General features: G+C 46.7%; 1 protein-coding gene across 1 annotated transcript in view; it reads left to right on the top strand.

Moving 5' to 3' along the window:
* Positions 1–24,920, top strand: part of MFHAS1 (multifunctional ROCO family signaling regulator 1) — a gene marked incomplete at both ends in the record, with an annotated part of 29,367 nt that extends 4,447 nt beyond the window's left edge. Inside the window, one exon of the mRNA XM_080620942.1 lies at positions 24,790–24,920. Within this exon, the coding sequence (XP_080477068.1) occupies positions 24,790–24,920 (131 nt within the window). The remainder of the gene's footprint in view (positions 1–24,789) is intronic.
* Between the last annotated feature and the right edge of the window lie 637 nt (positions 24,921–25,557).

The raw sequence follows: 25,557 nt of genomic DNA, 5'->3' as shown, positions 1-25,557 counted from the left end.
TTATGTCTCCCTCTAACTGTGCTAGCTTATGTAAGAGCCAGTAGACTGGGGGGTGGTGAACCCATGCTGCCTGAGTTACTGAGTGGTATACACATGCTGGGTCTTGCTGCTGACATGGTGCTTGGAGTAATGTGATCTGCCTTCCAAAAAACCGTGTGAAAACTAGAAACCCCAAACCCACCACCACAGAACCCCTACAGCAAACAGAAAAACCCCACCAAAATTAACCAGGGCAGCATGCTGTGTGCAGGTGTGACGGGTGGCTGCTGATGTTTTAGGTTTGTGAATAATTCAGGTTTGCAGTTGTATATCTCTTTTTTTCTTCATTTTCTTGGGGAGGGAGCAGGGGAATGTGAGCAGTATGTGTATGTAAGTGTTTTGTGGCTGACCCTTTTTTTTTTTGCCTTGTGTGTAGATGATGCTTTAAAAGTAAAATACAAATAGGAGCTGGACTGTGCAGGCAATTGGTATCTTCGCTGACCAGTGACAGGCAGAGGAAGTGTAAGGGGGACATTGAAATTGAAAGGCCTTTCCTTTGGAATTTGGCTGTGCTGCATGTATTTCCTCAGACATGGGAAAGGATTGCTGTCACCTCGGAGCCAGGCTGGGTGAGCTGGGAAGCGGAGGCACAAGTAAGCAGTGTGTGGTTGGGCATGGAAGGAGCCCCTCAGAACGCCCCTGAGTGATGCTGCCTGTGGAAAGGGGATGTCACTGTTTCCAGCACTCTCCAGAGAAGAAGCCAGGCCTTGCTGCCAGGGACACAGGGCTTAGTATCCAAAGTGGCCCTGCCTCGGGGCAGGGGATGATTTTCTTAACACGAATACTGTGTGAGTCTAGATGGGGAGAGAGTATGTTGAGAAGACAGACATGTTTCCAAGGCCGATTTAATCTGTGGAAGTGCTGAAGAGTGATTAAAGGCTGCAATTTATCAAGAATCTTGCTTGTCCTCTTGGATGATGCTTAATTCTAGCGCAGCTATGACCTGGATTGTATGAAAAATGTGAACTGTGATTTGGCTTGGTTAAAATCTGCCTTTAACCTAAAATATTCTTTGGTGTGTATCTGCTCTGAATAAAAGGCTGTTTAAGAGTCCCTAAATGGCAATTGAGAAGCTGAAGACGTTTTTTTCCTCCTGATTTTGTTGATCAGGAGGTATGCATGTTTAAAGTCATGCTGCCAAGCTTGCTTTCATGCAAGTGAATTGTGGTTGGCATCACTTTTGACAGGGTGTAGGAAAGCGATGGGTCTAATGTTATGAAAATATGTAGTGAGGGAGATATCTGTGTTTCTTTTCTAGCTCTTTCAGCGGAAATCCCTGGCAATTACAACGCTGCTAATTCTTAAATAGGGCTGTGGTCTTGTTAGGACTGCACTGAAGAACTGCTTTGCAGTGTGTTGACCTTAATAAGGGAAATATTTCTGTGGAGACACTGCCAGATTTGTGCTCAAAAATGGAAGTGCAGGGTGGCTGTGTGTCTGGCTGCACAATCTGTGTCGTCATTCATGAAACCGATGGGGCATTCTTTGGTCATCCAAAATTTTCATTAGAATCCCCTTCAAAGAGGGGGTTGGTTGTTGCTGAGTTAAGGATTAATCCTTGCTTTTCCTCCCCTTTCTGTCCTGCATGCACACGCTCTGTAATTTCCATTGATAATACAGAAATTCTCGAAGAACAAGCTAGTGTGTGTAGAAATGGTTAGTAAGAATTGAGATTCTGGATTCAGTCTTCTGAGGGTTTATTGCAAACAGTGAATAAAAGGGATATAAAAATGCCTTGATAGGGTCCTTTTAAGGAAGTTTCTGTGTTTGAAATGGTTTTGTAGCTGGGTGAAGTAGTAACTGAATTGGCATCTGAGCTGGAATCTGTGTGCTTTGAGGCTGGAGTAATCCTCTCAGCTGATAGGTAGTAGTAGATTTTCTTTCTTTTTTTCTCTGTTACGTTTGCACTATATATGAATAAAAGTATCCCTGCTGGGCTAAGAAAGGCATATTTGTGCTTGGAGAGACCAACAAGAATGGTTCACCACTCCAACATGATGAGACCTTGACCGGGTTGTCACTGGCATTATGAAACACTGTGGTTTTGTATGTGATGTCCTTTTAGACCCTGGACTGAAGGGCTTTTAGCTTATTCATGTCCCATAAACTATTAAGTGACTTGGGTCTGGGGGTGGAGGTGATTTGCTATCTGTCTGATAGTAGATGTGTGCTTTGTTTGGAAAAACGTGAGTGGGTTTTCCAAGCTTGCCTTCCTGTGCACCTGCTACTGCTCTGCTGCTGTCTCCTCTTGCCCTGTGCTGGGCTGAGGCTGTTCTACCCTGGGTTTTTCCAGGCTGCGGTCTGTGCAAGGTGTCCTGATGTCCAACATGGAATGCTTTTGGTGTTTGAGGCAGGGGGGATTGTTTGACCAGTGGTTTTCCTTTATTCTTGCCTATGAAGTTGCCTGTATGAATGCAGACATAGGAAAGCTGGAGCCTGTGTCCACTGCAGAAAACTGGCAAAATGCTGTCACAGGCAAGACACAATGATCTGGGTTTTCAGAGAATAAGAGTGTGACAACAGAGAGACAGCCATGGACAAAGATACTGTGTGTAAGTCCAGCAGCCCCTGCCTGAAAGGATGCTGCAAAGCTATTTGGGAAGCTTTGAGAGCATAAACTTCCTTGGTGGCCAGCATGGGGTCAGGAGATGGAAAAGTGGAAGGTCCTGTGATGTGTCATGCTGTCAGGTTGGCCATGCAAGGTGAGGCAGGAGCAGGTGGGACTGGTTTTGTCAGAAGGGCTCAGAAGTAGCTCCAAAATCTGAGCTGCCACTCAGTGAAAGGCTGATGTCAGGTATCTAATTGTGCTTTGTAATTAAATTGCATGGAGCTGTTGGGGTTATTTTTCCGCAACTGCAGTAGAGCAACACCTGCTTGTTACAGAGCCTGATGCTAGCATTTGGTAGCCTTTTATTTTCCTCATTTGAGGGTGGAGTCCTCTTTCCCTGACTTTCAAAGTAGATCCTCCAGCTGTTTTGGGGCTGTGGTCATGCTCTCCTAAAGGCTGTGACTTCAGCAGAGTACTGTGGTGTAATCAGACAGTGGGGCAAGACTTCAGCACACTGTGAGCACTGGACAGGGATGATCTGGGTGACAAGGTAAAGCTGAACAGGGCCCTGTGATTCAGAAGGAGAAGAGAACACACCAGTTGCTGGACTTGGGGAAGCTAGTGTGATTTTGTAGCTCTAGTGGTGATGGTTTAGTTTACCAACCAAAGCTGATTTCTGTGCTATTGAAGTGACAACTGTGAGTGGTGTGACTTGCTGTACATGATATAGAAGCACAGTCTATTTACCACTAGGATTTTCCTTCACATTAAGCTGTGTGTTACGTGGTAAGCACCTGAGGTCCTCTTGCTTGGTGCCTGTGGCTCCAATTTAAACAACAGATTTGAGAAAGAGGAAATAAACATTCTGTGATCTTGGAGGGTGTAGAAAAATTACCAGAGGAAGAGCATGGTGTGCAGTGTGAATGGCTGCTCTGGGACTGTGCAAGGTGGGGTTTAGATGTGGGAGCCAGTCCTTGGGGAGAACTGGAGTAGCTAGCACAGAGCTGGGCTCATGAGGGATGATCTGGCCCAGGAAGACGCAGGAACAGAGGGGTAAACTCAACTGTGGATGCTGGAAGAGAGGCTGAGGCTTTGTGTTGCTGCCTTATAGCTGTCCTGCTGCCTGCAGTTTCTGGTTACCTTGTATTGTGTGCGTCCCTTTGAGTATGTGTGTTTGGGGGCCTTTTTAAGGCTTGTAAATGGAACTTGCTAAAATTACTTGATATTAGGGTGGCAACATGGACATTTAACACTGCTTGAAGAAATCCTCTTCTTTATGCAAAAAAATCCTATGCATTTCTGCTGAAGGAAAGGGTTTCCTGTTACGCCAGCACTGGTACAAAAACGCTCTTCTGGTTTGTTCCTTAACAGCTTGTCTTGCCCTGCCCCACTCCCGCTGGGAGTTGTCTCTGGGCTTTTGGCCTCTGGACTTTGAGCTGCCATCACTGAAGCAGGGAAACACTAGATCTCGTTGGGTAGATCTTTTTTTGGTTTGGTTATTGAAGCAGAGCAGAGTTCTTGGCCTCTGGTGCATTACTTTTTTGTTTCTTTCTGGTTTTGGTTTGTGGTTTTTATTTTTACAGTTGCTGAAACTTGCCCTTGCAGGAAATGAGATATAAAAGAGATGCCCACTGCCAAATGATTCTTTGTTTCAGTGCATGAGAACTACTTTAAAGTTGCTTAAAGTTTTCCCCTCTCCAGAGTCAACTGGTCAAATCAGCTCATCAGGAGCGATTTGTGCTCTGCGTGAGTGTGCTGTGGACACAGGCACCATGAAACCTGAAACGTGCTTTGCTTCCTGCTGTGTGCATGCACCTCTGATGGCAGGGTGTCCCTTTCTAAGGACCCTTAGGTGTGACAGGTTTGCCCATGGAAGTTCAGTTGAGATGTATCATGTGCATTATACACTTGCAGGTACATTTCAAGGTCCTACTCTTTTTGCATCTTAGGAGAGGATGGTGAGAAATCACTATCAGTGCTGGCTCTTTGTTTCCTTTTGGTGATACTGTGAATATGTTACTTGACATTGGGATAGAGCTGTGAAGGAACAAGTATCAGTTTAAAAGCAAAATACAAGTGCATCTGGTAGGTAATTCGCCTGTATGCTGTGGAATCTTTTCACATTTGCATGCTCTCCAGTTAGTGATTTGCTAATAATAGTGCAGGCTAGTTGGCTCTTGAAAGCAATTTGCCAGAGGAGAAGGGAGATGATGTATTTAATGGAAAGTTCTGTGTTGGGTTTGAAGTCATCAGAGTACAGTTTTACTTTCTTCCCTTCATTTTCCTTCCATCTCTACTGACATACAGATGTGGACAACCGTAAGAGTAAGCAGGCTGACTGGTGCCAAACAAGGTCACCTCTTCCTAGGTGAGCCTATGGGATGCTAATTTAAGGATGTGCTATTTTAGGGAGCTCCTCATGAGGATGAGGAGTGGGGGGAGTGCTTAAAGTACTATGTCAATTATAGTGAACTCTGGCTGTGGCGAACAAAATGTGTTGGTGCTTTTAACTAGCTAAGTATGTATGTGAGTCTGAGGAAGTAATGCAGCTGGGTTGTAGGAGTCTCAGCCTGCCTCCTTGGTCTCCTTGCCTGCAGCAGGAGAGCTGATGGCATTCAGGTGACCACAGTGTGAAAGAGCTGTTTCATACAGAGGGTGAAGAGGCCTTGGTGCTTTTAGAAGCTGTTGAGTGGATGCAGTTTACAGCCTGTAATGGGAAGATCACCTCTGTGGATGTGGCCTTTGTTTCAGCTGAGCAGCCAGGAGAGATTTGTTCTCTAGTGGCTTCTTTCTTGGGAACCAGATGTAAGAACTGGGGTTGGGGGGTGGTTTCAAGACCTGTGAAACAACTGTCTGGTTGGCTTTGGGAGAAACTTAATTTGGGGTGTTCAGCCTTCAGCAGCAAAATCATAAGCCCTTAAAGATGGTCCGGCTGAAGTCATATTGTACTTGTGGTATTCTCCTGGCTAAAGCTTGGTCCTGAATGTGCTGATTAGGTTGCCAGCATGGTCAGTGGCAGTGTGGTTTAGGACTGATGCAGTGTCAGTGGTCGGGGTGACTTGCCCTTGGGCAGTGGATGGAGACTAAGTGCCGACTGAGCTGTGACTGCTGGAGTGCCTGCCTGCTTGAGTTGGCTGTGGTTTAAAGTGAAACCTTAATTTAAGGTTTGTTTTTTCACCAGTGGTCATTTTCAAGAGCAATGTGGTCCTCCTGAAGGTGTACTGAGTGGGCTTACTTACTAGTTTCAGCTGTGGCTAGGTTGGACTCTGGGGAGGCATGTGTGAAAGTTGCCTAGGACCTACAAACCTTTACAAGCTAACATTGATTTTCAAATGACAGTTCAGCATGGCGAGCTCTGCTTGAGCCAGATGACAGCTTTGAGGTGAGCTGGGTGCTGTGGTGGAATAGGCCATTAAACAGTGCTTTGTGAGGATCAGACTAAACTGAACTGTGGAGACAAATAACCTTCAGAGCAAAGCAAAGCTGCATCCCGAATCCTGTTCAGACCTGCCCTACTTAGCCCTATGCTGACTCAGAGGTGATGTTCCAGGAAGGAGCTGTATTGTTGATCTAGGCTACATTGAATTGTACTGATGAGATGACAGGAGATTTCTGCTGGCTTTTGTTAGCAGGGTTTCACAAACTTGGAGAAGTGCATCTCTGAAAGGCCCTTTGTGAAAGCAATGCCAGGATATCTTCCCCTTTACCCGGTTTTAAGGTGATACTTGCCAAATGTGCAGTTTAGGTAAGCGTTTTTGTTACATGGGAGGGAACCCAGACCATTCTGGGAGAGGTCCCTCTTGTTTTACCTGGTACCCACAGCTTTCTTTAGAGTTTTCAGGCTTCCCCTGTTGCAGCATAACAGGAAGGAAACAAAGGTAGAACAATGGTAGGACAGGGATTTGTGGGTCTCATGATGTGGCTGATGGTAAAATTAATATTGTAGGTTTATGTCATAACAGAATGTAAGATCATGGCACACTTCGTAGAATCATAGAATCGCTAGGGTTGGAAGGGGCCAACTTTGCTCAAGACTTTCTCTTGGATGATCTGTACACAGTAACTGTCAAGTTTTGGTATGCTGAATTCTTTTTTGAGCACATTCTTTGCATTTTCAGCAGGTGTTTTCATGTCCAGCAATACAGAGTGAGCAGTGGCCTGTGATAAGAGACAGATCCTGCTGTGTAAGAGGGAAGGAGTGTTGATGAGCTTCCTAGAAAAATGAATTTGCTGTGGTTTCCACAGCACCAAAGTCCTACCCCCATATAAGTGTCTTCACATCTAGTAAAGCCCCTTGCTGCATGGTCAACAAGCAGAGAGTGAGCTTCCCGCAGCAGAAGAAACATGCGTTTTTGTTATGTGGCTTCTGAAACCTTATGGTGGGCACAGCAGAACTGCAGGATTGTCCTGCAGCACAGACCAGGGGTGCTGCATGGTGCAGCAGCACACTGCTGCATCAGCAGCTGTTTTTGTAGAGGTCTGTGGCTGACTGTTTAATACCTTTCTCCACTCACTGTGGTCTCTTTTTTAATGCAGCGGTCAGGTATGGATGGCAAGCAATTTTTCTCTGCATAAATAATGTTAGAGAGCACTGTGCAGAGCTGAAACGCACAGGCACAGGATGTACGGTGTGGAGGATGGAGTGACAGGGACCTCTGTCTGAGACTGGCTGTCTGACATCAGTCTTTTACTGTAAGTATTGCTGTTGCCTCTGAACAGTTACATTTTCATTTCTCATTAAAATTGTCAGATAAATCAAGATCAATAAAGAATAAAGAGACCAGTAATGGTCCTAATGGCTGGCGATAGTGATCCTATAAAATCAGGTTGAGGGAAACAGGGGTTGTTCAGCCTGGAGAAGAGGAGGCTCTGGGAAGACCTTATAGCAGTCTTCCAATACCTAAAGGGGACCTACAAGAATGCTCCAGAGGGACTTCTTACAAGGGCATGTAGTCACAGGACAAGGGGGAATGGCTTTAAACTGACAGAGGGGAGATTTAGATTAGACGTTAGGAAAAATTCTTTAGTATGAGGTTGGTGAGGCACTGGCACAGGTTGCCCAGAGAAGCTGTGGCTGCCCCGTCCCTGCCAGTGTTCAAGGCCAGGCTGGATGGGGTTTGGAGCAACCTGGTCTAGTGAAAGGTGTCCCTGCCCATGACAGGGGGGTTGGAACTGGATGATCTTTAAGGTCCCTTCCAATCCAAACCATTCTATGATTCTATGATATTGACCATCCTGATATTTGCATTTGTAACTTTCCACCCTCCCTCTGTATTTATACTGTGTATAATTCACCAGTCTGAACATGTGTTCTCCTCTACTACATTATAGGGAAAAATAGTGTAATTGTGTGTCAGATTGCTAACATTTGCGCTTTTTGGGTTTACATCCTCAACAGATAGTGAGATGCAGCTGTATTTATTACAGTGGGTGATGGGGAATGTTTCAAAGCATTTATGTCCAATTCATTTTGGGTTTTTTTTTCTCGAAAAGGGCTCAGCAGCTGGGGCCTTGTGTATGTGGAAGCAGAGGGAACTTGAGTGGCTACATAAATTAGGTGTCCTTTTTATAATTCCTCTATCTGTGAAGCAGGGAGTGCCTCACAGGAGGAGCGATGACCTTCTTTAGCAGAGGAATTTAGTCATGATGGGACCCGTAGGAGCTGGAGCAGAAGAGACAGCAAGAAGGCAGCTGAGCTGCTGAGCACGTATCTGTCAAGAGATCTGTAGCATGGAAGGCGTCTTGCAAATTACAGCCTCACCCAGGAGTTGCCCAAGGGTGCAGGGAATAGTAAATCCAGACAAGCTGGTGTCAGACTGAGCAATGGCTACGTGGTGCCAAACTCTTACTCAGTGACAGGGAGCTGTTCCTGGGCCCAAATTGGTTTTGAAGAGCACTGTAGGTTGAAGATAGAACTGCTGGCTTGGCCTCTACTGCTTTAATGCAGGCTCTGAGCCAGCCAACCTCTGTCCCACTGTTACCCCTTTTGAGTGACTCCCATGTTGCACCACCGCATTGCTGACCAAGCAGTGATAGCTAAGATGATCAGTGCTGGCTCAGAGCAGTCACCGAGTACTTCTTTGAATGAGTTGGCTTTCCTGGGGAAGCCTCATCTGGGCTGTATCTTCAGGAAGGCAACATGCCAGGTGGCCTTTTCTCTACACTGCCAGGGCATCCCAGGCAGGGAAAGAGGCACAGATTATGCCCTATTGATAAGTCTGTGCTGCTGCAATGAGAGAAGAAGATGGGGGGGTTGTGTCTGTCTTGGTCTGCATGGTGCTTCTTACCCCCTTGCTGTGTGTGGCTGTATTTTTGTACTAGGTTTGTGTGACAAAGTTTTGGTAGCAGAGAGATTATAGGGGTAGCTTCTGTTTGAAGCTTCCCCTGTGTCCAACAGAGCCACTGCCAGCCAGCTCCAGGATGGACCCACCACTGGAGAAGGCTGAGCCCATCAGGTGGTAGAGCATCTGGGATAACAGATTTAAGAAGGGGCTGGGGGGAAAACCCTCTGCAACAGCAGTTGCAGCCAGAGCAGAGGGTGCCTGAAGGAGGCTGTGACCCCGTGGGAAGCCTGTGCTGGAGCAGGCTCCTGGCAGAACCTGTCACCATGGAGAGAGGAGCCCATGCTGGAGCAGGTGTGCTGCAGGACTGGTGACCCATGGGGAACCCATGCTGGAGCAGTCTTGTTACTGAAGAACTGAGTCCTGTGGAAGGGACTCACACTGCAGCAGTTCATGGCGAACTGTCTCCTGTGCGGGAGGCCCCACACTGGAGAAGGGAAAGAGTGTGAGGAGTCCTCCCAGAGGAGGAAGGAGTGGCATAGACAACGTGTGATGAGCCCCCATTCCTTGTCCCCCTGCACTGTTGGGGGTAGGAGGTAGAGAATTTGGGAATGAATTAAGTACAGGAAGAAGGGAGGGCTGAAGGGATGGTGTTTCTGATTTGGCTTTATTTCTCATTACCCTTTTCTGATTTGACTGGTAATATAAACAAATTTGCCCAAGTCGAGTCTGTTTTGCCCCTGATGGCAATTGGTGCATGATCTCTCTCTGTCCTTATTGTGACCATGAGCTTTTAGTGATAGATTTTCTCTCTTCTGTCCAGTTGAGGAGGAGGAGTGATAGGAGTGCCCTTGGAGGGCACCTGGTGTCCAGCCAGGGTCAACCCACCACAATTTTGCAGGCAGAACTGCTGGATGGGGTTAAATGTGCTGAAGTAGAGAGTGCTCGGTGGCAGGTTTCCAAACCAGGGAGTCTGCAGCAAGCACCAGGCCTACTTACACGCATTGTGTAACCGGATGAGTTTTTAGCTCCCTCTGCGTTTCTCTAATTCTTCCTTTTGCAGGCTCCTTCTTTGACCAAGAGAGATTTTCATGCTCTTATTTCAGATAACGATGCATACACTGGGTATGGAAAATTCTATCGTCCATATGACTCTCTCTCGCTTATCAAAGCAGCTAAATTTAGGAAATCTGTCAAAAAAGAGCTTCCCCTTCCTGTGATCTGACATAATATTTCTTGGTCACTGTTATTTTTGCTGTGGAACAGCTTAAATCTATTTTGGTTGGGCACTAAGTGCTGGCTGCAGTGTGAAAGAAGAAATCTCTTTCTGTGAAGAAAGGTGGCTGTGTTGCAGCTCTGAGGGCAGTCTGCTTCCTGCTGACCTTGTGCCAGTGCTGGCAGTCCTGCCCAGCTCTCCTGAGCCCTGAATGTTTAGCAGAGGGTCTCTGGGCCTCCCCACCTTGCTCTTGGGCTCAGGCTCTGTTTAAAAGGGTAGCAATAAGCCCTTCATTCTGATAACTGTTAACCTTTTCAGCATCTTGGAGGTGTAGTGGGTGGCAGTGGTGATAGATTTTAACACCTCCCCACCCATCCTCCAGATTCTGGGAGGATGGTGTAGGGAAGATGCTGTTTCACTGGCGCCAAAGTAGAGAGACAACTGTGCACACGATGGGAGTTTGTGTGGGGATCAGTCAAACCAGGACTGAGCCATCTCAGGCTTGAAAATGCCCTGCTGGAATCATGCCCTGGTGGAATATCTTGAGCTCTTGGTGTCAGGAATATGACAAGCTTTCGTACCTTTTTATTGGTTTTGGTTTGGAGTTGTGGTGGGGTTTTTGGTTTGTGTTTGGTTGGTTGGTTGTTGGTTTATTATTGTTGTTGTTTTGGGCTTTTATGTCTGCTCCTTTGTTAAAGCTGGCTCTGGAGCTTTGAGCTCATATTTTAATATAGCTGACTGCTCCGCTTCAGCTGCTATCTGACTTATTTCCCATTATTGCTTTCACACTGAGATGGGAGTGAAGGCAGACAATGGGGACACTGGGAAGAGATGCTGTTGCTTACTGATTGCAATGTCCAAGAGATCTGCTGAACAAGAATTTATTTCCTTTTTATCACTATTTTTAAAGCTTCTGGTGGATAGTTGTGCAGAAACATTCAGTGGGTGAAGATGGAGGTGATGCAAGCCTTGCTCTGGAACTTTGGTCATCTCCAGGTACTGTGACAGTGCCTGAGGGCTACACAGGGAATGAAGCGCCTGTGTGCTTTGTCCTCCCTAACAGGTCTGGTCAGATCTGTGTACCTGAAGCTGTACTGTCAGGGGTTTTGGGCAGGGAGTCTTGCTCATGCTGGTGACGAAGCCTGTGATCTAGCATGAGTGACATTTTCATGACAGCTTTAGTAAGTGAGAAGTTTGTCATTTCTTAGAGGAGCACGCATGTGCCCAGAGGGAGCCTTACGGGCTCTTCCTGGATTCTGGCACGATCTTAATTGATGCTTGCATGGGCAAGTAATTCAGCTCAGCAAGTGGCTGTTGTGGTCAGCTTTGGAGCTTTGCTAGGATGAGATGCTGAAATAAATGATTAGGAGTTGAGTCTTGTCTGTGTCTTTTCCCAAGCAATGTATTTGGCTTAGCCAAAGTAAAGACCTTTTTTTTTGATGGAAAAAAAAAGTTTGGGAACCTTCTTTTGGGAAGTACTTTTCTCTGTCTTTTGTAACAGAAAGCTACCACAAAGCTTTAGAAGTTGCCTGTTATTCTTAACTTGTTCCTTGTCCTTCTGAGAAATAAATCACATATTCTATGACAAAAGAGAGCCTAGCACATTATGTACATGCACATTTTTGAGTGTCTGCAGTGAAGCCAAACAAGATCTTAAGAAAATGTTGCCAAACAAGGCAAGAGCATGCTCAAGTTAGTGATTCACACAAGGATGTGGTAATTAAAAAGAAGAATAAAATGTAAAAAATAAAGCCCCAAACCACTGGGCTGAAGACAGTATGATGAGAAGAGATGCTTGATGGGCTGGTTTGAGTAGCACAGTAGGCTGGCTCTGAATCTATGACTTGTATTTCTGTCACAGCACTTTGCAGGTGCTAAAAACGTGTTTCCTGTGAAAAGCTGTCAGCTGCAAGCTTGGCTGGGTGCTTTTGACCATGAGAAGCTGAGCAGCACGGCTGTTGGCTCACTGCTTGGCTGCTCCTGCCCTTGAATGGCAGGATGGATGCTGGCCTCTGTTGGGAGGCTGGGCAGCTCAACAGCAGTTCTTGCCAGGCCTCTAGTTCATTGCTAGCATGGCATTGCAAGTTGTCATGTTTTATGGCAGACATATGGCCGGGTTTTAGGTCAGAGGCTTGTCACTCTGTTCCCTGAAGTATTTAATGGCAGTATTCCCCTGAAAGAGGAAAGGATTCTGTGGTTGAAAGCCGTAGAATCATAGAATGGTTTGGGTTGAAAAGGACCTTAAGATCATCTAGTTCCAACCCCCCTGCCATGTTGCCGAACAGCTTCTGCTCTGCAGCTGCTGCCTCATACGAGTCCTGAACATGATTTTGCTTCCCTGGGATAGGAAACCTTGCAGGTGAGTATGGAACTGGGAGCAGCGCGCAGAGCTGCAGCTCTGCTGGAGACAGCATTTTTGCTGCTTGCTCTGTGCTGCTTTATCCCGGTTGCATAATGCAGCGTGATGCGGATAATCCAGTCATCATTACAAAAGGATTTAAAACTCCTTTTAATCGGAAGTCATTTTTAATAAAGCTTCCCCTTGCTTGGAGGACTGTTCTCTTGGCTTGTGTGTTCAAGAAAAACACAGGGAGCTGAGGGAGGTGGGAGGGAACCAGGTCATGGAGAAGGGACACAGGTGCCATTAGATCCCAGGAGGCTACTGGTGAAGTCCAGAGCTTTGGAACATGTTTCCACTAGCACCAAGCATGCAAAATCCTTATGTGTGCAGATAGAAGCAGCCAGCAGGTCTGTGCTTTCTCTGATGTTTCTTTCTCTCACAGAGCAATCTTGCGATGTGGAGGGAAGGAAAGGCTCTTTCTACTCCAGTCTGGCTCTTGCTCCCCTTTTAAACTCTATGTCCAAATTACTGGTGGTCCTGCAGGGCTTCCTGTATCTCAGAACAAACTGGGATGCTGGACAAAGCTCAGCAGAGGAGGAGATGCTCTTTGCTTCTCTTATAATGGCCTCTTGTGCGAGTTTGTGTGTAATTGACCTTATTTCTTCGGTTGTTGTTCTGCCATTTTTATTGTGGAAAGCGTACCATTATAACATGATCTCTGAGTAGCTCTGAAATGTGACATCTCCTGTATGCCATCGTGTTGCCCACATTTCTGGCAGCAGCTGTCTCTTGAGCTGCCACGTCTGCTTCACCTCCCCTCAGAGCAAACCTAGCTGGGGCCTGAACTCCAGTGCTGAATGGCATCCTCCTGGTTCCTGCTTTTCTAGTCCCAGTAGTCCTCACTCTTGGGGTATCTTGACCATATGGTTAAGATCTCCCTGAATCTCTCTTCTTTGATCAGTTCAAGTAAATGGCCAGGAAATTTTAAGGTTATTTCTTCCCAAAGTGGATGCCTCTGAGGGCCTCAGTATTGGGCATGTCCAGAGCATAGCCATCCAATTTGCGCTTAGGTGGGTTGGTGGTACATCTGAAGGAGAAGGAGGGGCCAGCACTGTGTTGCGGTGACACTGGTGAGTAAGTGCCTGAGGGTTATCCACCTGGTGGAGAACTTCCTGGACAAAACCTTTGAGTAATACAGATTTGCATCACAAATAGTTAGGGGGCCAGGAAGGAGCTCAGCTCTGTCCCAGAGCCCCATGGTGGAGCTGGCAGCTCCTGGGAAGGGGCAGGGGAGTAGAGGACATGGTGGAGTGCAATGTTCTGGCAATGCTGCTGCCTCCCTGGGAGGCTGATGAGTTCTTTACAGCACCCAGGGCTTCTTCCTGTTTCAGTAGCAAACGTGTCTACCATAGAAGTGATTTTTAAACAGCAAAGATGGATATTGCAGTTTGTTTTTGGGGACTGAGAACCCCAGACCAGATGGCATTTAATAGGCAATGAACTCTTCAGAAGTAGCAAAGCTATTGTTTCTGAACTTGTATGACTTATTGTTGGAAAGTGTTCCAGTGGCAGAATAAAAAATGGTAAGAATTGTTTTCAGCAGAGGTAGTAAAACTATCATATTAATCCCATAAATAAGCTCTTCCCCTTGGGGAAAAGGTGTCTGTAAGCAAAAGCTAGTTATTGACTTGATTTGCAGCTGTTAGTTGTCACCTGTTGGGATATTAGGGAATGAGAGGGTTCGGAAAAGAATGGTTAAATGATCGGAAATGCTGAGGAATCATTAATAGGAAAAGAAAAAAAAATATCTAAAAGATTAGTCTCATCCCCTCTGGAAAACAGATACAAGTAAAAGCTCTTAATAGCAAAAGGACAGACAGAGCTTTGTTCTTGCCCCTTGAGCAGTACAAAGCCAGCAACTGACTCCAACTTCAAAGACAGCAATTTTGGTAATAACAAAAAATACTTTAAACCAAGCAAAGGAAGAAGATTTGAAGCAAGTGTCTGTTCAATAGGGAAACTCAGGCTCAAAGCTCTGTGGCATGTGCACGACGCTGCCATGTGTACCAGCAGTGCTTTCATAGAAGAAGGCAGCCTTACCCATGAAACCAAGAGGAGAGTTGGCTACTAGTCTCAGTGCTCTGCTTCTCTGATTTCAGACATGTAGATTTGCATAAAGCTGTCTATATCACGCTCTGTCTCACAAGGAGGAAATGCTCGACCTCAGGATGTACTCATGAACCTTCCATGTAAAGGGAGAAAACATATGCAAGAAGCAAGTTAGATCTGATGCCCTTGTAATTATGGAAACTTCTGTGGTCCTGCAGGTTCCTACTCGGCTAAAGCCTGTGGTCAGCACGTAGTATGGTGTTAGTTATTAACTAGCAGGAAGTGAGTAGCAGAAGCACCAAGGAAGCATTTAGCCCCAATTAAGCACAAGCCTAGAATAAATTCTGTGATCTGTATGCATAGATCAAATCCCACAGTAAAGTGGTTTCAATATAAAATGTTAATGGTTCAAAACAGGGATGAGTTCAAGTTGGTTCACTTAACAGGTAAAACACTTACTAGGCTTTGCTCCTTAGACCAGTTGGTGATGAAGGGAGGGGGGGAATGTGTTCCTTTGCCTAAGTGGGCTCTGTGGTTGTCCTGCTGAACAGCGAGGGTTTTGGAGTGCCCAAAATAGCTTTACAGAGAAGTATTGCACATGCATCTCACCTTGAATGATCTGGAAGAGAATACTTACCACACAGGTTTGAAAATACAGCTCCCTCCAATTCAGTTTGCAGAACACACTGAAGCTTTGGGATGGCCCTAAGGCAACAGCAGCTCATGGAGCCAAGTTAATTTTACCCAGGAAGGAGTTTATTTAAGCTCAGGGAAAATTGTTGGGCAGCACATGTACATGCATGTCTTGCATGTGTGTTTTGGTTTGTTCTTCTTGGCTAGCGATAGGTGAAGTTAAAGAGGAAAAATAAAGGGGGTGGTTAAACAGCTACCACAAGGGAAACTGCAGGTCTTTAGGTCCCCAGGTGGACTTTGCTGAACTTCCAGAAAAGGAGTTTTCATGCCCTGGATCTTACCTTCAGCCATGGCATGCATAGACATTTTGTGAGGAAGAAGCAAGCCAACTGGGAAAAAAACTTGTCCCAAGCGTTCTCCCAGCCCTTGTCTATCTTCAGCACAGGGATTTGTCTCTTTAGTAGTTCTTAAAGACACTTTGCCGGTTCCTGGTCCAGTCTCTTTGTGAACCCTTGTGAGCTTCTTGAACCTACAGCCTGGTGCAGCGAGGAGTTCTGCAGCCCGTGTCAGGTGCTGGACCACTTCCTCTGGTTTTTGCCAAGTGTACCTTGCAGTACCTGCGTTGAGGCTGCCTAGTTCTTGTGTTGGAGCAGGCAGAAAATGACCAGGCACTGGGTGCAATACCACAGCCAAATTATTGTGAGGAAAAATGTCTTGCAAGCTTGCCTAATTCTCTAAATTTAGCAGAGGGGCAGGCTGAGGCTTGGCCCTGCCTCATCAGTTTCATAAGGCTGGAAGTCCATGGGACTGACTTTTGTAAGTCCTCCTTCAGGGGTTGGCTTTTCAGGTGGCTAGCTATTAACATGTTGTGACCCAAACACAGAGAGCCAGAGCTGGCAGGATGCTGATCAGTCCTGGTAGCTCCCTCCAGACTTTGATGAACCTGGCCTCTTAACTTTGTCTATTATAGTAATGGCTTTGAGAATGCTTTTAAACTCTTTATTTTCTCCCTTTAGTGGGACCTGCAGCATGTTAATAGTTTGGATGAGAGAAACTCACCATCTCATCTGTGATGGAGGTGTAATAGCTTTGTAATTACTGTTTGGAAAGGTGGGCTCTCAGCTGGTGGGAATTATTTGGATGGGCTGCAGCTGGTAGTGTTTAGTGTCTAGGTGGTGCTTTGCATGCAGTCCTGCCTTGCTGTTACTGAGTGAGGACAGGTTGGGGCTGGCTGCAGCTTTTTCTCCAGCTGATGGCTTGCCTTGGCAGAATGAGAAAGTACTTATGGCAGATATGGCTGAAGGGGTAGAATTAAAAATAACCGAAAGGTAGATTCTGGGCTTGGTTACTCAGTTTCTATTCTGGGATGAGGATAATTCACACTGAGCTCATTACACCATGACTCTCCCTTAAAATGCCCTGACAGTCAATTTTGTTCCATCTCATAAGGTCCTAAAATGTTAATGAGGCAAATCAATTTTTCATGGCTTTGTATTGCAGTCATCTGAAAGTGCTGTATTGCAACCTGCCAGTTCAAGGAGCTTTTTAGATATTATAAGAGCAGCAAAATATTCAGCAATTTGGAGGATGCTTTGTTTTCTATTTCAACTTTTGCTCAGTCCTCTCTCTCATTTTCCTGAGCCTTTATGCTGTTTATGTTTATTTGTGTTTACTTGTCCCCTTTGGTTACTTCCTTTCTCCAGTGTCTGCTCTGGTCACTCATGGGTGGAGGTGGCTTGCACCTTCCCCATTGCACAGGGAGAAGGATGGAGTGCCCAACAGAACAGGTAGAGATGAAGCTGGACAAGGGATGCTACTCATGCTGAAATACTATTTGAGATAGAATGAGTTTGATGGGACAGAGTGGAGAAACGGCATCATGTTCACTACCCCTTCATCTTTTTGGAGTGGGCAGTGGTGTCAAAAGTCACAGCCTTCTCTCCTCATGGCAAGTCTCTTACAGAGGTGTCAGTATAACCTCTCATAGATGCTGTCTGTGCTCAGTATTTCATGAATTGCAGAAAGAGGAGAGAGAGGTTGCATGTGTTATGTAGCCACACTGGTGCTAGATCAGTTACCCGTCCTGGTTTAGGAATAAGATAGCTGTCAACCATCCTTTATTTCTCCAAGCTGTTTATTTCATACTGTCAGAAGAACACAGAAAACCTCAAGCCTTCATGACTGCTCCTGGAGTTATTTTGGGGCAGTCTTGATGATTTCCTACTGCTCTCTTAATTCTGGTTTGTGACTATGGAGATAGGAAGTATCAAATTATGGGGTTTGGGGAATGTGTGGGGTTTTTTGTTTTGCTTTTAATTGCATTCCAGTTCTAACTATAATTAACTTCTGTGTGCCTGAGAAAAAGATAATTAACAAATGTTTTGGGATAAAGGTTTTCCAAGTAGGAAATTAGCCTGGTGGCTCCTTGGGTAGGAGGTAAAATGCACACTGATCTCTGCTGTGGGGAAAGCTGCCTGGGCTTGAGCTCAGCAGGGCACAGCCGCTGCAGTGGGTCTGGGGTTCCTGGCCTGGGGAACTGTGGCTCTAGGTCTTGAACTTGACCTAGACCTGTCAGCTCCAAGCTGAAACACATTCCTTCCCATTTCCAGAGATCCACCATGGAGGTTGTTTCATGTTGCTGTCAGCTGGCATGAATTAAGGCCCTTGGGAAAATATTTTCCAGCGCAGCCAGCTGGAGAAAATAATCAAGGTGAGCTATATACGTGTCCACAGCCAGAGCTGTGAGATGAGGTGCTGGCTGGAGAGGCAGCCGGTGCTGTGAATGTGGTGTTGTTTAACCCCAACCAGCAATTAGGCACCACACAGCCACTCACTTGCTCCCCTCCTTGACTGCGAGTAAGCACTCCTCAGCAGTAACTAAAACATCTCTCTACTGTCAACATTCTTTTCAGCACAAATCCAGAACTGTTGGGTTTTTTTCTACAGTGGTCTCTCTCACTGGGGCACTTTGACAGGCTGGGATTTTTGTTGTTAATTCATTTGCTAGTTTTAAGCTTCTTCAACCACGACTGCAGTGTGAGGCTCATGAAACTTTTATTCATAAGGTGGATTTCACCCTGTTCTGCTCCCTTTTGTGATGTCTCTGCATTCTCATTCCTTATTTTTGTTGTGATTGCAGGCAGGAGAATAGCCTCCAGTGGGAAGAAAATTAAGTCCTAACTTACAGGTCTCTATCCAACCGTCTGTCTCAAGTAGGCCAGGTAGATGAGGTCACTAAGGACTCCAGAAGTAAATCAAGCAGAGTGCAGAGTTCTGACTTTCTGGGGAATATATTTGTGTGTGACATCCAGGCAGTGCTGCAAGGGCCATATTAAATATTCATACTAATACAGAACAGTGTTTTCTGTGTGCAGTGCTTGGGTATAAGGCTGTGCATCATGCACAGCAACATTTGCAGGAAGCCACTCTCTGCTTGGATGAAATGAAGGAGTTGTGAAGACAAGATTTAAGTGGCATGGCATAGAAGTGGGCTTGGTGTGAGACACCATCACTCTGCCAAGACTCCTGGCAGATTTCTTGTCTACTGTAGAGCTGGCTGCAAAGTCCCAGTGTATGAGAGCGTTGCCTGTGCTTACAGCAGAGGGGGAAATGTGTGCACGTGGCTATTCAACTCACCCTGCCTCTGTGACAGGTTTGATCTAACTGTGTAAGTGCTCCAGCTATCAAACCTCCAAGCAGCTAACAGCAGGCAGAGGAGCTGTAGCTTCTTCAACCCTAATCTCTCTGCATGCAAAGCAGAGGGGTGTTCTGGGGCTCTCTTGTGAGCCCTGCTTTCTGACTGCTGTTGGAAACCGAGCATGGGACACATGCTTTTGGTATGCAGGCAGTGTCGAAGTGTTTTGTTCTGTACTTTCCTAAAGGCATGACTGCTGAGTTGCTGTGCTGAGAGATGTCACAAGCAAGGATTAGTCAGAGGAGGCTTGACAGAGAAGCAGTTGAGGCTGAGATGTAAAGTCTGGCTCCTGCCAACCCCACTTGCAGTGGTTGATATCTGAAGGCCCTCAACAAGGAGGAAGAGCGAGTAGAGATTGGAGTAAGAGCAAATGAGCAGTGGGGCTGCAAAACCAGTGGGTATGTGGTTGTAGCAGCCCTGGGGCATGCGATGGAGTGGGTGGGTCAGTACTGAGGCAGGGCAGGATGTAGGAGCAGCTTGGGTATGGCTGCCCCCAAGCAGACTGAAGAAGGAGAAGCAGCACTATGGAGACGGTGTCAGGGTCCTGTTCATCCGCTGCTTGCTGATGGTCCCAGGGGAGCCCAGATGAGGACACATGACAGCATGAAAATGACATAAATGAAAATGAGAAGCACCATCAGGCTGATACTGTGTAAACGCGTTCTCCTGGAGCTCTGTGAAGAGAGGAGGTGGCATGGTAGGGCTGGGCCAGACCAGAACCTCTCACCCCTGTGCCCTTGCTGCACATTGTTGACACATAAACAGGGGACCTTGTGCCACGTAGCAAAGCCATAGCAGTGGGAACTGTGTAAGGACAAATGGTCTGGGTGGGATTTTCGTCTTTGTGTGCAAAACCCTTCTCTCTTTTAGGTAGCCAAGTAGGCTTACAGCTGGCCTTGTCTGGCTGCCAGCATGAAGTAACCGAACACTCTTACAAGTACTCGCTTTTCTTGCTGTCAGCCTCCCTCCTAACTCTCTGATTTGTCATGGGTGTATGGCATTTCACGGGTATTCCCTAAAGGCCAGTGAAGTGTGCTTTGCAGCACGCATGGGTCTGATCGCTGGCATGAGCTCTGAGGGAGGCATCCCTCTCCAAATCGCAGTAAATCACAGACAGAAGGAATAATGTCCATAACTGTGCTTGAACAGAAGTTGTACACTGATGCTTTTCTGTATTCCTGGGCATATATGGCAGCACAAGTGTCTTGTGCACCGAATGCCAGTACGTGGTTGAGCTCTGGCACATGCAGTTATCCTTGTGGGCCTTGCCCTGGTCTGGGAATCCAGCACAAGTGGCTCAAAGTGGGCCATGCCTCTATCTGTTCTGGAATAAAACAGTGGCAGCAAAGAATATCTTACTGACATAGAAATACCTGCTTCAGGTGAGCTGGCTAATGCTGAGAGGAAACAGGTCCTTCATGTAGAGCTTTGGGTATGCCTGAAGGTTTGTTCCTACCTTTGCCAGTGACCACTGACATGTAGCAGTTTCTCTTACATGGCGTGGACAGCATGACTTGCTCAGCCCATCTGCCTGGAGGTGTTTACAAACCAGGTAATGCTGCAGCCCAACCATGGTAGTTTCATTACAGGGTCTTGGTCTGCCTCAGCCTTAGCTTTCTGTGCAGCACGTTTTATACAGCTGTAGAGACCTGTTTCTGTGCGAAAATGCCAGGAGTGTGGCCAATGGACAGATAAAAGTCCTCTGCACCATCTGTGCCATTGTAAATGCAGGGGCAGCAAAGGAGCATCTTCTAAAACATCTGCTGTCTGTTGGCAGGTGGTTTTAACCAGGCTTGGTGCGTGCCTCTCTGCTATCATTGGAACTGGGACTTAGATGCATCTAAAAATCAAACCTTAGTAAGAACCCAGCATTAAAGTGCCTTTGGAAGTAGGGCTCAGGATCCTAAATCAGCTGAATAGTCTTAGTGGTGGAGATTTGTTTCCTGGAAGATGGGATTGTTCAAAGGCTCAGCTGTGTTAGTCTTTAAAGAACTAGCATTAAAAGGCCACGTCAAGACTAGGATAAGCTTCATGGTTTGTATGTGCTATTGCAGGGCAACCTTTCAGAGGGGGCAGGCAGAACTGAGGTTTCCAGTAAAATTTGTGACATGCTCGTGAAGGAATGTGCAATCAGAATACAGCCTGGCTAGGCTGTACATAGGGCAGAACAAGTGCTGCAGACATGGGCTGCTCCAGCTACATTTAAACTTAGCAGTTAAACCAGGCAAACACCACCGCATGCCAAGCACTTGGTTTTTCTTTTGTATCAGTGATATGCTTTGTTTGATCCGCCCTGCCACAGCCCTCAATACTTTTGTTTTTAATCTTTTGCAGTTTGAATAATTTCTGAATAGAAATGTGAGGTTTCTGGAACCTCCAAGACACTCTGGGCTCTGAGAGTTGCATCCAGGCAGTGTCTGAATGTTAGTTTGCTACACTTCTGAAGACTGCATATTGCAATGGATTTGCACTGGCTTTTATTTAGCAGTGTTGTGAAGTATCATTTAGATATGTCTGGTTTAGTACTGTTGTGAGTTTGTGCAGCAAAGACGAGCAATTTGTAAAGACAAGGGGATGAGAATGCTATGGGGGAAAGCAGTGGGACATCCGTTAGCTGGGAGAAGGAGGAATAGGAAGGATGTACAGGTCACCTTCTTCCCACTTGAAGCATGATCTATCTCATGGAATAACTGCAGGAAAAGTCTTTCTTCTGGGGAGCAGCGTATACGTCAGCTGCTCTGGAAATGGGAGTGGGGACAGAGGGAGGTGAGTTTTATCCCAGGGGCAACCTAGCGGGGACAGTAACGCCATGACATGAAGAGAAGTAGGATTGACTGAAGAGGAGTGAGAAGGGGTTTGCCTGCAAATCAGGCATCTATTTAACCCTGCAGCAGTCTCCTCTGCTTGAGAAATCTCCATCTAAGGATTCCTGAAGTGGGATGGTGGAAATGGGAATGAAAGCTCAAGCAGAGAGACCAGTCTACTGCGCTCCTCCTGTTTAAGATCTAATGGATATTAGCCTTGTCTTTAAAGCACATAATGTTGCACTGATTTTATGACTCATCTTTCACAGCGGGTGCTTTCAGTACTATTAGCAATACTGCAGTTTCGAAGTCAACCTGGGGTTGGAAACCTGGGAATCACTGGGCCACGGAGCCCTGTGGCGTACGTGCTTGCTTGTGTGCAATGCTGCTTTCAGTGTGTGACAGCTCACGTAATTGAGGACGCTGCCTTGCAAATTTAACTTTGAATTGCAAATACCATCACGATTCTTCTGTTTTGGGGGACATGTCTGCATGGCTTAAAAGCTGCTCTGCTGCTTCAGGTTTGAGTGTGGGTGTAAGACAAGGGTAGATATTCAAACCAAATATGAATTCAGATGCAGACCATGAGGGCAAACTGGAATTACTGGCCCGTGAGGTGGGGTATCTCTCAGAGGAACTGTGTGTGTTCCCTGCCAAGCTCTCCCTTCTGCTTTCATGATACAAAGTTCTTGCTTTGGAGAAACCAAAGGGATTTAGATCTGCTTTTTAATTAAAGTGGGAAGAGAAACAGTGAGGAGGAGAGGAGGGAAGCAGCATTTGGGAGGCTTCAGGAACGGTGGGGCTGATTGTTGTGCTATTGATGCACAGGCTGGGCAGTACTTCAAAGTGTGATTTCTTTTCTTGTTTTCCTGGAGTGCATGGCAATGACAGCTGGACACAGGGAGATGCTTTCTGATGTCCTTTGCTTAACGTCAGGGGAATTTATTGCAAGTGCATTTTGAACCATGAAAGTCTAAGGACCATCTGTCTTGACTGTTTTAGTGGAAGTGGGGATAGCTCACAGTCGTTGCTTGGTGGATGGGTACAGAGTTTTTGTGTCTGCAGCCTGCTTACAGCTGGCCTGCCTTTGTAAAGGAAGTCACTGATCTAGCTAGCACAAGCCAGTTGTGGCCTGGTGCCTCTGCCTCAGGTAGGTCTGTTTGGCATCAATATGGGCACACTTAGAAAAACTGAGCCCTTGCTGGATATGGATGCTGCCATCCCATATGTGCCTTTGAGAGCTGACGCTACCTGCCAGACTGATGTCAAGAGATGGTGCTATTCGGTGTCTCAGCTGTGGCTGGGCTACGCTACTTTGAAGACATGGAATGTTGATGGCCAGAGAATCTGCTTGGCTGGGGCTAGTCATGTGTAGTGGAGCCAGGAGGAAACTTGAGTTGCTCTGAGCAAGCTGCTGGGGAAGCGTTCCTCAGAGCTGGGCACATCTCTGCACCTGGCTATTCCCTCTCACTGTGCTGAGCTGCATCTTGGCTGGGACTACATGCTGCAAAGGTGCCAGCAGTGGGGAGCTGTGTCCTGGGTTCAGCTGTAACATTTATTTTTCTCCCTCCAATAACTAAAGTATAATATAAAACTACTACTACTAATAATAAGGGAAATAACAAGGGGAGAGAATACAATTGCGCACCACCCGCTGACTGATACCCAGCCCAACCCGAGCAGCAATCTGGGCCTTCTGGATAACTCCCCCCGGTTTATATACTGGGCATGATGTGCTGTGGTATGGAATACCCCTTTGGCTAGTCTGGGTCAGGTGTCCTGTCTCTGCTTCCTCCTGGCTTCCCGTGCCCCTCCTCACAGACAGAGCATGAGAGACTGAAAGGTCCTCCATCAGGGTAAGTATTACTTAGCAACAACTAAAACATCGGTGTGTTATCAGCATTATTTTCAGATTAAAGCCAAAACACAGCACTGCACCAGCTACTAGAAAGGAGAAAAATAACTGTTACAGCTGAAACAAGGACAGCCTGCCAATTTGGCACTTGAACAGCTGAGCTAAGGCATGCATTTAGCAGGGGGATACCATGCGGTGCTAGAGCCCCCCGCTGCTACTGACTCAATACAGATATGGTAGTGCCTCCATTAGGGAGCAGCTGATGGCTGGGAGCTGGGATCTGCACGCTCAGCGGAGTATAGTGTGGCCCAGAGCCCTGACAGGACACAGCAGCAGTCCCGCTGCACCCAAGGAGGGGGATATTAGGGAATCCTCTTGAGTATTTTTACCTGCTTCTAAATATTGTTCTGGTAGCGAAGAGAGGCACCCTGCAGCTGGTCAGCCATCGCAGAACAGCAGGGTCTCTCCAGCTCCTAGCTAGCTCCAGCTTAGAAGTTGCAGTACGGGAGCAATGGCTGGACAGCTACAGTGGCCAGGGTTGCTCAGGGACAGAACAGGTTCAGAAAAAGTCAAGCATGCTTGTCTGTGGCTAGTTTGAGGTCCTTCCTAGAGTTTCTTAGAGGAGAAATGTGTTAAGTGATGCAAAAATCATTCTGAGCAGTGCTTTCAAGCTGTTTTCTTTCAGGTCCATGTCAAAGAAGATGGTCTTGGCAGGGTCCTTGTAGCATTGTTCTGCTTGAACTGGAAGACAGCTGCTTTTTGGGTAGCTTTGTGGGTGTGGGTAGCTGTAGGATACAGATGTGAATAATAAGGCTTGTATCTGTCTCCTGACTTGCTGCTGATGCTGCAGGTCAGCTTCTTCACTTTCATGGAGATGGGATCCAGAAGTTTGCATTCAGTCTGCCCCAAAGCCCAATTAAAACATCTGCTCCTAAAACCTCCATCTCATTAGGTTCCATATAGATGATATGAATCCCTAAGGAGCTCTCAAGTCTGTGTGTGGTGATTCAAAGCAGAGACAGCAATGATGGCAGATGTTACCTGTGTGTGGAGCAGCATGTCTTCAAGCTGTAATCAGCAGGGCACTCACCATGGTTACACGGGTGAGACCTGCTTGGGTTGAAGGACCAGTAAGCCTTCTTACTACAGTGCTCACTTGCATTGGTCATGGATGTTTACCTAGTGATGCAGAGGGGAAGGGCATGTTAAAGGCAAAAATTGCAAAAACTGCCTTGCTTAAATGTTTTCCTTGTTTTCCTCTATTCACAGGAGAACTGCTGAGTCAGCCGAGACCGGAGGGACTGACGGAGATCATCTGTCCCAAGAATGGCAGCGAGCGAGTTAATGTTGCCTTGGTTTACCCCCCCACTCCTACTGTGATCAGCCCTTGTTCCAAGTGAGACCTGAAAGCAGACCCCCATTTCCCTCTCAGTAGACACCAGAAAGCCTACATAACACATGCCCTCACTAAGCAGTTTTCCTGGAAGGGAGCAGCCCCACAGCCTGGGGGCTGCTGTAGATATAGACAGCCCGCTCAAAGGATAAGAGGTACAGTGAAATGGGTTGAAGTATTCCCTCAGCTGTGTTGTTGCTGATGCAAGACACACATAGTGGTCAGGGCAGATAAAGAGATAGTACAGTCATGGGCAGGTTTAGGTCAGGAACTCAAGAGGTCTCTGTGCTCCCCCTGCTCCAAACAGGGCCATCCTCACAGCTGGGTCAGGTTGCTTGGGACCTTGTATAGGTGAGGGCTGATGACTGCCAGGGATGGAGGTACCACCTCATCTCTGGACCACAGAATTACACCTTCTGCTGTGGTTGAACATTTTTCCTTTTGTCCCATCTGAGGCTCCTTTACTACGTCTTGGCTTTCATTGTCACAAAGATGCGCTGCTGGCTGGTGGTCAACATGTTCTCCACTGCATCCAAAGCCAGCTGGATCCCAGGCTGTGGTGGTGCATGGGCTTGCCCTGTTCCAGGTATAGGGTTATGCACTTATCCTGGTTGAATTTCACAGCGCTTGTTGGCCTAGTCCTC

The sequence above is a fragment of the Psittacula echo genome (assembly GCF_963264785.1).
Source record: "Psittacula echo genome assembly, chromosome: 1".
NCBI lineage: Eukaryota > Metazoa > Chordata > Aves > Psittaciformes > Psittacidae > Psittacula > Psittacula echo.
Note: the sequence above shows the minus strand (reverse complement) of the source record. Positions and strands in the feature narration are given on the sequence as shown.